At 34.5% G+C, this 14,501-nt stretch overlaps 1 protein-coding gene and 1 pseudogene across 1 annotated transcript; both read right to left on the minus strand.

Annotated features, from left to right (window-relative positions):
* Positions 1-2,825: 2,825 nt before the first annotated feature.
* LOC134267967 (carbohydrate deacetylase-like) lies at positions 2,826-4,606 on the minus strand (annotated as a pseudogene).
* Positions 4,607-4,930: 324 nt separating this feature from the next.
* On the minus strand, positions 4,931-10,854 carry LOC134267968 (carbohydrate deacetylase-like). The gene is made up of 5 exons (XM_062750175.1): positions 10,657-10,854; positions 7,552-7,685; positions 6,016-6,115; positions 5,650-5,842; positions 4,931-5,324 (listed from the first exon to the last, which is right to left on the minus strand). Exons 1-5 carry the CDS (start codon positions 10,826-10,828, stop codon positions 5,018-5,020), a joined length of 906 nt encoding a protein of 301 aa, XP_062606159.1. The 5' UTR covers positions 10,829-10,854; the 3' UTR covers positions 4,931-5,017.
* Positions 10,855-14,501: the final 3,647 nt, after the last annotated feature.

Below are 14,501 nucleotides of genomic sequence, written 5' to 3' on the forward strand. Positions count from 1 at the left end.
TGCTCTTACACCCCGAGACCCCCTAGCACTCGATCCTTCTTTCTGCACAGCTATGTCTCTGTACTTGTTAGACAACATATAGGTTGTCATTCCCTCGGCCAAAACAGCCAGGATTTGTTTTTCGATGTTCATCAGGGAAATAGATCGGGACTGCTTAAATGGCATTGAGTTTTCCTCCTTTGAAATGAAGCCTCCCTCGGTTTAGCGCCAACAGTAAGCTAACCACCCCCTCCTCCCCACAACTCTTAGATGATTTCATAAAAATTGGGTTAGTCTCGGATAGTTTTTGTAAACTTTGTATGGGATTCCGTTTGGTCCTGGTGATGCAGCTGCTCTAGCCTCCTTCCTGATGACATCTTTGACTTCTCGCATCTTTGGTGTGGTTTGGTCGAGCAAATGATCCGGACTGTCAGGCTGTATCAGCCTTTTGAACTCTCCTAAATCTTCATCCCTCCTTGAATCGCTATGCATATCCTTCAAATATTGTTCGACATCCTCTCTTGCCACTGTTAGCTTTCGCGATCCTTTGCTGCTTAAAAATATTGATTTGAATGGGAATGGGTTGGCTTTTAATCGTGCTCTTGCTCTCGCTCGCTCCTTCCTTTTCCTCCTTAGTCTGTCTGCCCTTCTCATAATTCTTAGTTTCTCTCTAATCAATAAAGCTCGTCCTTTATTCAGCCAAAGCATCTCTGATGTGATGTTCTAAACCGTTTTGCCAGGTGTCACAGTTAGTCATCTCTCTTTGTCTCCTGATCTTATTCACTACTCTTGGTTGCTGCTTTTCCTCCTTTTTAAATCTGCCCACTCATATACCTTATACCGATACATTATTGTTGCCATGCCATCGATCTATTTCTCCTGTCAGAAATGCGTTTAGGATTGTATCTACATCATTATCAAACCTCTCCCATTCTTCCACATTGCTGCTAGATGGCCACTTGATCTTCGTGATCTTCACTTACTGGCTGCTTCTTGGGCTCGTGTGTCTTGGTGTTACCACTCCTCTTTAGATCCCTCTCTCTCATTGACTCGCGCTTGGACGCTGTGGTCATTGTGGTTAGATTCCTGGACCTCCTCCTCCGTTTCACCAGGATGTCCTGTGCGCTGCGCGAGTCGCTGAATTGGGGGAGCATCACATCTTTCCTATGTATATTTTCAGCCCCCTCGTTCTTTAAAGTCTTTCCACAACAACATCTGCTCGAATTCAAACTTTCAGTCCTTGGTCGCCCAGCATGTGTTGTTTCCGTTACAAGTGGAGAATCTATAATATTCCTCCGATATTCATCAAGTTCATGCTGACAATTTAATTGAATGTATTTCATTTCTTTTTTTATACGTGTAACAAATATGAACGACCAGGAAATGATATTGTTAGCAATATTCGACAATATAACTATTTGACAATAGTCAATACTCATCTTTTACTATTCGGAAATCATTCCTTTTTGCTTACTAGATAAAATATTTTACTGTGTTCAAAAGTTCATTCTAGATTCAGGAAGATTAATTTTCATCTCCTTTTCTTTTTGTCGTTCTCTATGTTCATCATTGATTTAACTTTGATCCTTTATATCGCGAGAATTTTATTTGTGATTATGTTTTAATTATTATGTTTATCATTACCATAATAATTATAACTTATGTGGTAAGCATTTTGTCATTTATTTATATAATAGTGTTGCATTATGCATGTACTATGCCTAAATAGTAGGCAGGGCTTGACACATGGTGCACGAGCCGGAGGCGAGTGCACTATGTGTCAAACCCTGCCTACTATTTAGGCATAGTACATGCATAATGCAACACTATTGTTATTATTATGCTGACTGTTGTTATTATTTATGCGACAATCCATTTGATTTTTTCCTGAAAATAATGGTGGTAACACAGAGCACTTGCAAAAACTCATTCAAAATCTTCATGCTAAAATTAGTTGCATGCTTATTTAATTTGGTTACTAGTATTTTCTCTAAATAAGTCAGGATTTTCTGTCCCAGATATACTCAATACATCTTTATTTTCTGTTTTGTTAGTAAGACTGATTTGTTTACAGACGTGGATTCTCATTGATAATTTTCTTTTACATCCTTCAATCAAGCGCTATATAAAAAAGCGTTTTAATGACCCCATGATATCAATTCATCTAACGATCTGTATGTAATTAGTTTGAAACTTTGTTGTACACATTTATCTAAGATTCCTTAGAATAAATATACCTGTTTTCAAATAATATTTGTCTATTTTCTCCTTCTTGTGTCAATTGTATAAATTAAGTTTATATATTTAATAAAATTCTCCCAATCAGTGATCGTCTCTGTGGCGTAATCGATAAGGCGTCGGACTGGCAATCTCATGGTTCCCGGTGGGTGCATTGAAGAATTTTATTCATAACATAAGGCCGTGCACTATTTCGGCATAGTATGCTTACGCTATAAAAATCCTTATACCACTATGCGAGAATAGTAGGGTATGGGTTATATAGAGACAAACTGACAGGAAGCATAATAATAATTATTTTTGACATAGGTATCATTATAGACTTAATAACGATGAACCTTTCATATAATGTCTTTGAAATACGTATATTATGTATACTCATATTAAGACATGTTTTACTTCATATTTTCATTACAACTGTAAAAAGTTCGTTAGACAATCATATACTAAATTATTATAATAGTATATATTACAGGGAAAGGTTTTTCTAAGTTGTAAGAACTTGTAACAAATCCTTTTCGATGAATTATACAATAAAATACGTTAAAACAATGAATCAGATGACTAGATATTTAACATACTATACATAAAAAAGTCTTTACTTAAAAATTCATTATGTAAATTTTGCATTGCACTGCTCAAAAGAGACAACTTCTATTCTTTGTGAACGGTAGAATTCTAGCATGTCTTTGCTTCGCAGGATTGACATTTCGTGCTCTCGATCTGGCGATCGCGAGAAATCATCTGGGCCGTATCCTGTGTTGTATCCAGGATGCACCATTAACTCACACGTTATGACGTCATTTCCCGTAGAACTGAATGCTCTGGTTATTTGTCGGTGTAAGCGTTCCACTGTCATGTCTGATCTCATTGTCTGCAATCCTACAAACCTATCCGTTGCCCTTGAATAAATAGAATGACGAAAATAAATGAAAAATAAATAAATAAATGAAAAGAATATAAATAAATAATAAAAGATAAGATATTTTACATTCTTTCCTAGAGAAATTCCTATACTATCGGATTACATATCATTATTCCTTGCAAAATTCAACTGCATGTAATATATAATATTACCGAATATTATAAAACCACTGTGATATTCATTATCATGCATATCGCTGTTGCTCATGATGTAAATAAAAAAAAATATATCAATATCAAATATTCTAGTAACCAAACATTGTTTTCTTTCATGACATCTTTTGCCTTTGCCGCTTGTTGAACTAATTCTCGGAAAACCGACTCTAGGTCTTTGGCAGCGTCTGCAGTCCACGATTACACGTGACCAGGTTCAAGGTCTTCATACGGGCATCTCGTACTCTGGACGCCATTTTCCTTCAATACTGAGCCAAAAATTGCCCAGACACCTGTAATGTGATGCCAAATACACTAATTAGAGAAACTTTATATATTGGTATTAATATAATCATCCCCTTCATCAAGTTCATGCAACAAAACGAATGCTTGAAAATCTAAGCAGCTGAAGTTTCGTCTTAATTAATTATTTCATGGACTAAGCAAAAGTCAATATTTGAGTTATATAGATACATGTATATATATTTTATTATAACAACCATAGAATTATACATGTACATATACTCTTCAGTTGAAAGTTATTTAACGCTTGCTTTAAATATGCCATAATTATGAACTATGCGAAACCTGGCAAAATATGAGCATGTTGGTGTCCGTCAACATGAGTTGGCTTTTGACCCATCAAAGACTCGAACTTGTCAATCTGACACTGCATCTCACACTTCACCTTTAATTGAATAAATTGATCAATTAATAATTGTCAAGTATGCATTATTTATCTGTACTTATTCATTTGATAGAAAATAAGTCAAACATGAAGCTTCCACATTTTAAGATTAAGATTTAATAAGATATATGTATTAACTTTTTTTTTAATAGAATGATTAGAATAACCTCTTCCAAATCAATGTCTCCATTTGCTAAAGTTTTTTTAAACCCAAGAGGTCCAAGAAATTGGCCCTTGTCTTTAGTCAATGTGGTTGCCCTTTTCCAAAAAGGACCCCCCCCCAGTTATATTCAAATGCATACCTTAACACAAAATAAAACAGTCAAAGCATAGAGGAAAATACTTTCCTTGTTTAAGGCATTTTGTTATGTTTATAATGAACATATATTACTATGAAAGTAGTACATGTGATAAATTAATTTGCTTGTCATTTGGGAATATTTTGGGAATATTTACTTAAAGTTTGGGGAAACAAGACTCAATATTCATGGGACAGCGTCTTTTTAAAGGATTTGAATGCAATGGATTTTCAGTACGATATAGGCCTACCGGTATGTTCAACGGAACAAAAGGTGTATGTAAAATAGCTGTGTCTATGAACAGCAGATGTCTACAATTCTGCATGTAGATTTTGAAAAGCTTTTTTAAAACATTAACGGAGCAATATTTTGTTTAACATTCAAAGAGTTTATGTCAGAAAAGAGCTGCTATCATCCATAAAATGTTTTCCCAAATCCTTCTATAGTATACAAGAATACGTACGTATATCTATCTTCGTCCTGACTGGTCAGGATCTGGAGATAAAATTTATTGCGCCAAGCAGATATAACCCTTGGTTTGAAGGTTTTTTTCCCTTCTGATAATGACACAAACGTCGTTAAGAAGTAATACGAAAATCATTTTTTTTTTTGCATTTTGATTTATACTCTGCATATAAATATGATTCTTTACAAATGACACAATATACATATAAACAAATACGCGACATACAATGTATTTTTAAAGTTTCATTTAAAAACATCACAGGTGAAAAGTTCATGCATTAATATTACAGCACTGCTCAAACGAGACAACCTCTATTCTTTGTGAACAATAGAATTCTAACATGTCTTTGCCTCGCAATACCGACATTTCGTGTTCTCGCTCTGGCGATCGCGAGAAATCATCTGGGCCGTCCCCACAACCACCTTCCAATCCTGTTTTGTATCCAGGATGCACCATCAACTCGCACGTTATGACGTCATTTTCTGCAGAACTGAATGCCCTTGTTATTTGTCGCTGTAAACGTTCTATTGTCATATCTGAACCCATCGTCTGCAATCCTACAAACTTATCGGTTGCCCTAAAAGCAATAGTTAAAAAGAAATGAAGATATTCATAGTTTAAATTTGCCAATATTAACGCTGTTAATTTTAAAGTTATAAAAAAGTGACAGTACGTACACAGTTTACAATTTGAAGGTAGTTGTCATGCTGAAAATTTTGTATTTAAAATAAAATAAAATATAAATTAAAAAATTATTTCAATTAAAATTTACGTAATAAGAAATGTTGAACACAAGAAAATATTTATTTTTGCGAATAAAGACAAAGCAACAAGTTAGTAAAATCTTGTAACTACTGAATTTGTAAATCGAATGAAAAAAATTAAATTTTAAAAACGCTTACCATATATTATTTTCCTTCATGACAATTTTCGCCTGTGCCGCTTGTTCAACAACTGTTTTAAAAAACGAGTCTAAATCTTTGACAGCGTCTGCTGCCCAGGAATACACGTGACCAGGTTCTAGGTCTTCATACGGGCATCTCGTACTCCGTACACCATTTTCCTTCATCACTGAGCCAAATATTTTACAAACGCCTACAATTTAATATTGAAAGTTAAAAAATAAATTTCATCTTCCTCAAACGGATGAAAGGACTTCGAAACTTCTTTTTTTATCTTCCAAAAATCATCCTACTTATTCAAAACGAGTCTGCTGGTGAATGAAATTTTTTTCTTGCGCATACAAACAAATGAAAAATGTAATGTACCTGGTAAAAGATGAGCGTGTTGGTGCCCGTCTACATGACTTGGCTTTTGACCCATCAAAGTCTCAAAAAGGTCAAGCTGGCTCTGCATTTCACATTCCACCTTTAATGAAACTGAATAATTAAGAATTAAAGCAATACGAGCTGCAATCTTGGTGTCAGCATTTTTTGGTTGCAAAATTGTAATTAATTAACTACAGTACTGTATTTCAAAGTCAGAGAAATAGAATATTTGTAAACTTTTTTTGCTCATATTTGCTACGGAGGAACTATTTATAATCTTTGTTTGAAGGAAAATTACATTACTGTCGTCCTGTACAATATTGATTTCTTAAATAATCCTATACATTTAATTGTACAAAAGTTTTTCTTCTGAAACAGTTAAGTACTTTATTTTAGTCAAATTGATCATAAAGATTTAAATTACATCAATGTATTATCATAATAACACATTTTAACAGCGCAATAAAATTATCAAAAATGCAGCTCATATTGCTTTAAACTGTCGATTATCTATCTGTATTTAGTCATGATAGGAGAGAAAATATTACAAACATTTACTAGTATTTAAAGATATATGACGTTAATTCGCTAAGCATTTTCCAGTGGGCCATTTTTATACCCGCACTTTCTAAAGAAAGTTCGGGTATATTGTTGTTACTCATGTCCGTCCGTCCGTCCGTCCGTCTGTCACACTTTTCTTCCCTGAACTCCTCTTACATTTTACACAGTAGCCTAATCATCTTTTGGGAGATGGTTGGTGGTGTCATGTAGATGTGCAGTAAGGTTTCGGAATTTTGATTTTGCCCTGGGGGGTCAAATGGGGGTCGAAAAATGACGTTTTTTATGCAAAAAAGCCCCGTCTTCCCTGAACTCCTCTTACATTTTACACAGTAGCCTAATCATCTTTCGGGAGATGGTTGGTGGTGTCATGTAGATGTGCAGTAAGGTTTCGGAATTTTGATTTTGCCCCGGGGGGTCAAATGGGGGTCGAAAAATGACGTTTTTTATGCAAAAAGCCCCGTCTTCCCTGAACTCCTCTTACATTTTACACAGTAGCCTAATCATCTTTTGGGAGATGGTTGGTGGTGTCATGTAGATGTGCAGTAAGGTTTCGGAATCTAGATTTTGCCCCGGGGGGTCAAATGGGGGTCGAAAAATGACGTTTTTTATGCAAAAAGTCCCGTCTTCCCTGAACTCCTCTTACATTTTACACAGTAGCCTAATCATCTTTTGGGAGACGGTTGGTAGTGTCATGTAGATGTACAGCATTTAGAGGCAAACACCTTAGTGCGGGTATTACTGTCTCATGACAGCATCTAGTTCATATTTTTGTTTTGTCTTACAGGTTCTTGGGGGACGTAATTTTGTGTTTTCTACTGAACCGTCAAAGCAATTCTGACTTTCATGATTCGTTGATGAAAAGTACCCGCGACACGAATTCAATTAAAATTAAGCCACCCAAAATCAAATGATTCCACAGTAATTTAAGATTTTGTATTTATTTTTGTAACACTGTTACAGTAGTACTTGAATTACCTCCTTCAAATTTATTGTTCCATTCACCAACGCCTCTGTAAATCCGAAGTTTCCAAGAAAGTGGCCTTTGTCGTCAGTTAATGTTGTACACATTTTCCCAACAGGATTCCCTTCTGTGATGTTTAAATGCATACCTTTACACAAACAAATACAAGCATAAATAAAACTTAATATTTACATTTCCAATAAATTCCCCCTATGATTCTTTACAAAAAAAAATACAGTTCATTTTCTCAAGAACTGCCACAAAAAAACATAAATATCTCCATTGTAGCGTCATAATACCGAACCTGGTGTCAAAAAATATAGTGAAAACTGTTTTGCTTTAAAAATGACAGTTGAATGGAGTAATTTTATCGCAACTTATCAGAAAAATAATGTAAATATAAGAAATGAATTTAATTTTTGAAGATTCATGAGGCATCGTAGTTCATAATCTCATGAATCTTCAAAAATTAAATTCATTTCTTAAATATACTACATGTAACCGCCACCCAAGAAAAATATTATACAATTATTGCTGTTTTTTTAGGTCAATACAATGATTTAGCCATCTGAGGAGTACAATATTCAACGAGCCCGAAGGGCGAGGTGAATATTGTACTTCGAAGATGGATAAATCATTGTATTGACTAGTGTTGGCAACGAGTACCCGGTTAACCGGTTAACCGTCGAACGATGCGAGTATCGATTAGTAAAACTGCTATTCGGGTACTCGGATAAAAATACATTTTTCACAGTAAATACGTTTAAAATATTTTTTTGTTATTTGTAAATGTATATTGACACATTTCCCTAATTTAATTACCTTTAGGCTTGCTCTAGTGGTTCACAAATAGGATCGATTTGTTTTGATTAGTTTAATTGATGACTTTAATTGACAAATATGCTAAATCACCTAAGATTGAAAAATAATTCGATAACCTGTGACTTGCATGGAACTCAACAAAAAATGACCAGTAATTGCAACATGTTACAGGGTAGGATCTCCTCGATCACGACATATAATATATTCACATTATCTTCTTCATGTGTTGATAAAATTATTTTCTTACACAAAAACAAATTCCCCGTTTCAAGTGACAAGTTTCAAGTGACATTTAAAATCATGTGTTTTGGAGTTTGTATTTGTAAATAAAGTTCATATATGTTACATTTATTATTTATTTCTATCAATACGTAAAAGGATGAGATTAATAATAAATACAGAAACTATAACAAAAAATCATCCGAGTAACCGGGTACTCGATCGGAAGATTAAGCGAGTAACCGGTTAATAAAAATCGTCCGATTTGCCAACACTAGTATTGACCGAAAACCCCCCCAGCAATAATAGTTTTATTATATGATTCACTGATAAAATGATACAGCTCATTACTTGTTTGCATTTAGTTAAGTCCTTGCCAAAGACAAGACAAGAGAGAAGCAGAATTAAAATGTAAATAAACCTTACCAGTCGTATCAATTTGAAATGTTTTTTTTTTTATCAATTTTAGTTGCCATGAAAAAAATGTCAGTCTTTTTTATAGGATAGATTTGAAAGGAAGGAGTATTATCAGGGAAAACTGACAATTGTTCGTAAAACGTAAAAATTGTTGTTCGGTAAAAGTGTTGGAGGGGGTCCCTGCATCCCCTCTTACCACCCCCACCCGAAAATTATATATTCGCATATGTTTTGTTCACATAAAAAAAGTTAAATTCGCTTAAATAGCTTTCCAAAACAATTTTTATCAACTTGGAATCTCCCGATCTATTTTTAGATCAATGTAGAGGAAATAAATCCTTGTATTTACCTGGAACGTCACGTGCAGGTCAATACAACGTTGTATTTTTCTAACATAATTGGATCTCAGCCAATCAGAGAGGTGGAAATTATTCAATCATATAATAAAAATGCTTTATCTGACCAATACAAGCATAAATAAAACTAATTATATACTAATCCCCACCTCAGGCAAAATTGGAAATGCCGATAGATCACCCATTTCATTAATTAGATAATTTACAGACATTGCACTTTCCATGACAATATTACCTCCTTTTAAGAAAGACATTAATTAATTATATCTATTTATTTGATATTATTGATGCTGAAACAAATTTTCACTTGCGTCCTTTAGTATACGCTACTGTTTCTTCATTTTCAATCTGACTAAAATAAAACATTCGTTAGGATCCGAAATTCAGCAATGCACTTGCAACTGTCCAAAGCACTATTATAATTTCATTGCTTAACAAAGACCTGGTTTCAATTCGATTGGGTCAAATTTTTTTAGTTCTTTGTTGTTAAATACTGTCCAGGGTTAGGTTTTATAAAACAAATAGGTCTGCAAGAATGCTACGTAGCAAAAAGTAATCTATATTACAAATACTGTGGAATTATATATGAATGTTCTAGAGTTGACTGGACGGACGGGTTTACGTTTTGTTGTTTTGGTGTTTAAATGTCCCATGGATTCAAAACCTCCATAAAAAAACACCCAGTAATTAAACGTGAAATTTAATTTCGCATAAACCAAATATTTTTTTTCTCAAAATCATGATAATTTTACGGCCACAATATTAATTGAGCTATTTTACTGCTAATACCTAATGCAGATATATGCATGTTGCCATTCGTTATGCTGTTATAAAATTTTGCTGCACTGAAATTTGTTTTCAATGCATAGTTATTTTTATACCCCCCGCTTGAAAAGTGGAAGGTATACTGTAATTGGTATGTCCGTCCGTCTGTCTGTTACGCTTTAGGGTACCCATCTCTTATCCGCAACTCCGCCTATACCACTGAGTGAAACTTAATGAAACTTTCACAGAATCTTTATTACATATTGCCATTGTGCACCTACTATTTTACTTTTTGATCCAACACATATTTTGGGTTTCCCGGCCACAGCAAATCATAGACTTTTCCTTTATAATCATATGGGGGCGGGGGTATAATTTAGTGAGCTCATTGCTCACAGTACCTCTAGTTTTCATCTCATTTTATGGAAATCTGCCCGCCGTATCAAAGCCCTTATCAGGTCACCAGGTCACGTGATCCTCACGTCAACCTGGCCAGTGTTAGCTTGATGACGCGGTCTCTAAATATAGAATGTATCGTACCTGTCGGCATGCCCACTTCCTTGGCGCGCCTAGCCCCATCTTCTGCTGCCACGCCATTTACCATCATTGTCACCCCACTGATCGCCCCGTCCCGGAAACATTCCACCATTCCTTTGTTACGCACCACACTATAACCGAAATCATCGGCGTTTATGACGAGGAGTTTCCGCATATCGACTTTCTTATCATCACTTAAACTTTGTAGCATGTACGGAAGCCGAGAAGATGTAACTGATGTATTACGATAGCACGAATCAAAAATCTAAATTTTCATCTGTTCATTGTCATTTGATATGTTTTAATTAATGTTTGGACTGAGTTTTTTTTAACAATTATGTGCGATCACAAATTAATTCCTACAATAGCATGTAGAGTTTATAACTCAATTATTTATAAGCAGTTTATTAAAGTTATAATATGGACAATTAAATGAAAAGAGGAGATGTGACCTTTGTGTAAACCTAGATAAAAAACATCATTCAGAACAATTAATCCATATCTTATAGTGTACGGCAATTGAAACGAGCTTCGACTTTAATGTTTTTCAAATGATGCTTTTAATTTAGTTCGCGGACGAAGCTCTAATGAGATATCAAATCCTTGTGTGTTTATTGGGATGGATTGATTTTTTCCATACAATCGTCCGATTGTTGAACTGTTATACGAATACTTCGAGATAATATCCAAGGATAGGATGAGAGATGTCGATTATATTTAAAGTGAAAATGATATGCAGATTCCATCATCGTCAAAAGACAAGGGTTTTCGGTCCACGGAGGACAAAATCTTGTAAATTTTTGGGCAAGTCCATAATGTAAGATCAGATTTAATATTCAATAAGAATTTAGAGAATAAATTCTCCTAATGAAGCAACTTTAACAGCAGACCCTATCGTTGACAAAAATGGTCTTCACACAAAATCATAAAGATTGACCAAAATAATGACAGTTGAAAACATTAAAAATACTCCAGCCTTGACGATTTTTGTGTCGTTTGTTCCCTTCAGTTCTTTATTATAATGTGAATCATATGCAGTACCAATTTTGCTGCACCAATTAATGCGCTGAACAACTGAAAAAAGGATTTCAAAGACTGGAACCAAGATCGTCAAAGGATCAGAGCTATATGCACGAGAGAGAGGGAAAGAGGTAATCCTTAATTCTGAAATTAATTACTAAATTTCACAACAGAAATGAATAAATTACTATATTTTTAAGCTAGTGCCGAAGTACTTAGCTAATGAGCTGTAGAAACCATTAGAGTAGGGACTGACAGTTCTGTATGACACTTTTTTAAAGAAAAAAAAATCCTCGATTAAAAAATTTATTAGTCCATGTATAATATTTCGCAGACACTAATTTGCCATTAAACAATAAGCAAAATAACATCTGGTTTTTATGAGAAGGCAATGGAAATGCAAATGGACATTTTATCAACATGTTGCAAATTTTATTGTCAGTATAATGACCTTGTATTTAAATACTATCTATCATACAGTAAAATGTTGACATTATTCAAACAAGTGAAGAGGGCTTTTTTTTTTTTACACTGAATTGCAACACATAAATGTTTTCGTTCAAATACCTTTGACTACAGAATATTATTATAACCCCCCCCCCCCCCCCCCCCCGCTTGGAAAGCGGGAGGGTATATTTTAATCGTTATGTACGTCCGTCCGTCCGTCTGTAACGCTTTGGGGTACCCATCTCTTATCCGCAACTCCTCCTATAACACGGAATAAAATTTGATGAAACTTTCACAGAATCTTTTTTACATATTGCCATTGTGCACTCCTATTTTATTTTTCGATCCGACACATATTTTGGGTTTACCACAACAAAAGATGGATACTCCTGTTATATTCATATGGGAGGCGGGGGTATCATTTAGTGAGCTCATTGCTCACAGTACCTCTAGTTTGAATATACTATACACATACTTTCTACATTGATAAAGATAATGCAAAATTTTTTTCATTATCAACTGCTTTTCGACTATCAGTCAAATGCTGGTTTACAGTATGTAAATAAAACCCTTTGTTACTTGAATTATTTAATTACAAAGATTTTTTTTCAACTTTCACAGTCATTATAAATGCATTTTAATAGTTTGCAAGTCCATGGATGTTAAAATAAAAAAGATATCAAATTCATATATAGTCTAGTTTGTATTACGTTTGCAGTGTTTAACTCTTATCATAAACACAAAGGAATATACAATGGCATGTGAAATATTACACAGTGACACAATCAAATCAAGAAACGGGCTTCTAAACGAAGGTTTGACAATGGTAAGAAACTGTATAAGAATCAGTGGAATAGATGGAATAACTGTGGTCAGAATAGCACATCGTAACATTTTGAATGCCCTCATCTTCCATTTTCTCTGCTTGCCAACTGACACTGCTCTTGAGTTGTGGTTAGGTCTTTTGGTACCATCGCCGGAGATACAGGTAAAGAGGTTATGAGTCCGATATCCTCTAATTGATTTCTGCTGCCTATCTGATGTTTTAAGAGAAATAACATTTGTAACATTCCTTTTATTTTTCGATGATGAGCCATCAGTGTTCTCTTTCTTTGTGTCTGCTTGGGTGGTTTTCGGAGAAAGGACACTGCTTCTCAAAGAATTAATTTTTTTCGCAAGATAAACATAAATGCCAAATATAAAAAGCAGTTCTACGGAGAAAAGTGTGCGAATAATTCCCAAGATAATTTTCGTCTTTTCTCCAAACTGTTCTTCTGGACTACACGTATAGGACGGTCTGCCAAATAGTGATACGAAGGGTAAGAAAATCAAACAAGAAGTCGTCAAGGATAATCCAAGAAAAATGATTCGACTTTTCCTTGTGATCAATTGATGAAATAGTCTGTTCAGTGAAGGATTTATAGCACAAAATCTTTCAACACACATGTATAGTATATGTGTGAATACGTTATGCCTCCCAATGCTGAATAGAGAGAAAAATATCGAGCATACATACTGGGACTCCTGTCTCCAAAAGACCAAAACGAGATAAAAGACATCGGTGAAAAGCTCACTCAGAGAAATGATGGTGAATATGAAATTCTGATTATGCTTTCGTAATTCTCGATTTTTCTGCATAAAAATCACACCAGTGAAATTGAAAATAATCGCAAGAGTCATTATAGTTCCGATCGTTGGATAGATGATCTTCCCAGTTTCTCCTAGAGGGTCAACAAACGTAAAATTCAGTAAAACCATGTCGGTTTTTGTACCTCTATAACGCCATGTCAGTTTTTGCACTTCTGCAAAGTTATTTCAGGACTCTTGAAATTCTTTCCTTTCTCATCACAAATGGCCTATATGATAATTTGTTTCATTTACATGGCTAATTTAAAGCAGTATAAATGTTGAATTATCGATTTTTTTGCAAGTTAATGTTCATCCCTCACTATAATGGACGATTTTGAAAAGCGTTGACCTTAGCAGTCGATATTAAAACCTGCTTTATGAATATGAAGGTATTGAATTGATAATTGCTAAGAAAATCTTTAATTAATAGTGGTTCAATACCCGGTATATAGGTATGGTGTTAGAAGCGGTAATTAATATGATTTACCGGTATGCAATCAACACAGGAAAAGATGGATTGGAGGCAGAATATCATACTTTATATTAAAATACTTCATTTGTAAAGGGTAGTGTCTTCTTTCAATCTCATTTTCTGAAAGAAACATATAAGGAAGGAAAACTACAAGATTTGGCCAACGTGTAAATGGAGGGGTTTGAGAGTCCGTTTCCTTTCCCATCAGCGATGAATGTGCTTTGAAATGTTTAATAATTATTTTTAGATACCCGGTAACCGTTAAACTAAATATTTTTAG

Source organism: Saccostrea cucullata, unplaced genomic scaffold (genome assembly GCF_032062105.1).
Source record: "Saccostrea cucullata isolate Sc308-1 unplaced genomic scaffold, CSIRO_AGI_Scuc_v1 ctg9718, whole genome shotgun sequence".
Lineage (NCBI taxonomy): Eukaryota > Metazoa > Mollusca > Bivalvia > Ostreida > Ostreidae > Saccostrea > Saccostrea cuccullata.

Coding starts and splice junctions, on each gene's coding strand:
- LOC134267968 (XM_062750175.1), bottom strand. CDS start 10,828: ATGCGGAAACTCCTCGTCATAAACGCCGATGATTTCGGTTATAGTGTG. Junction 6,116..7,551: donor GAACAATAAATTTGAAGGAG/GTAATTCAAGTA, acceptor GTTTCATTAAAG/GTGGAATGTGAAATGCAGAG. Junction 5,843..6,015: donor ACACGCTCATCTTTTACCAG/GTACATTACATT, acceptor ATTAAATTGTAG/GCGTTTGTAAAATATTTGGC.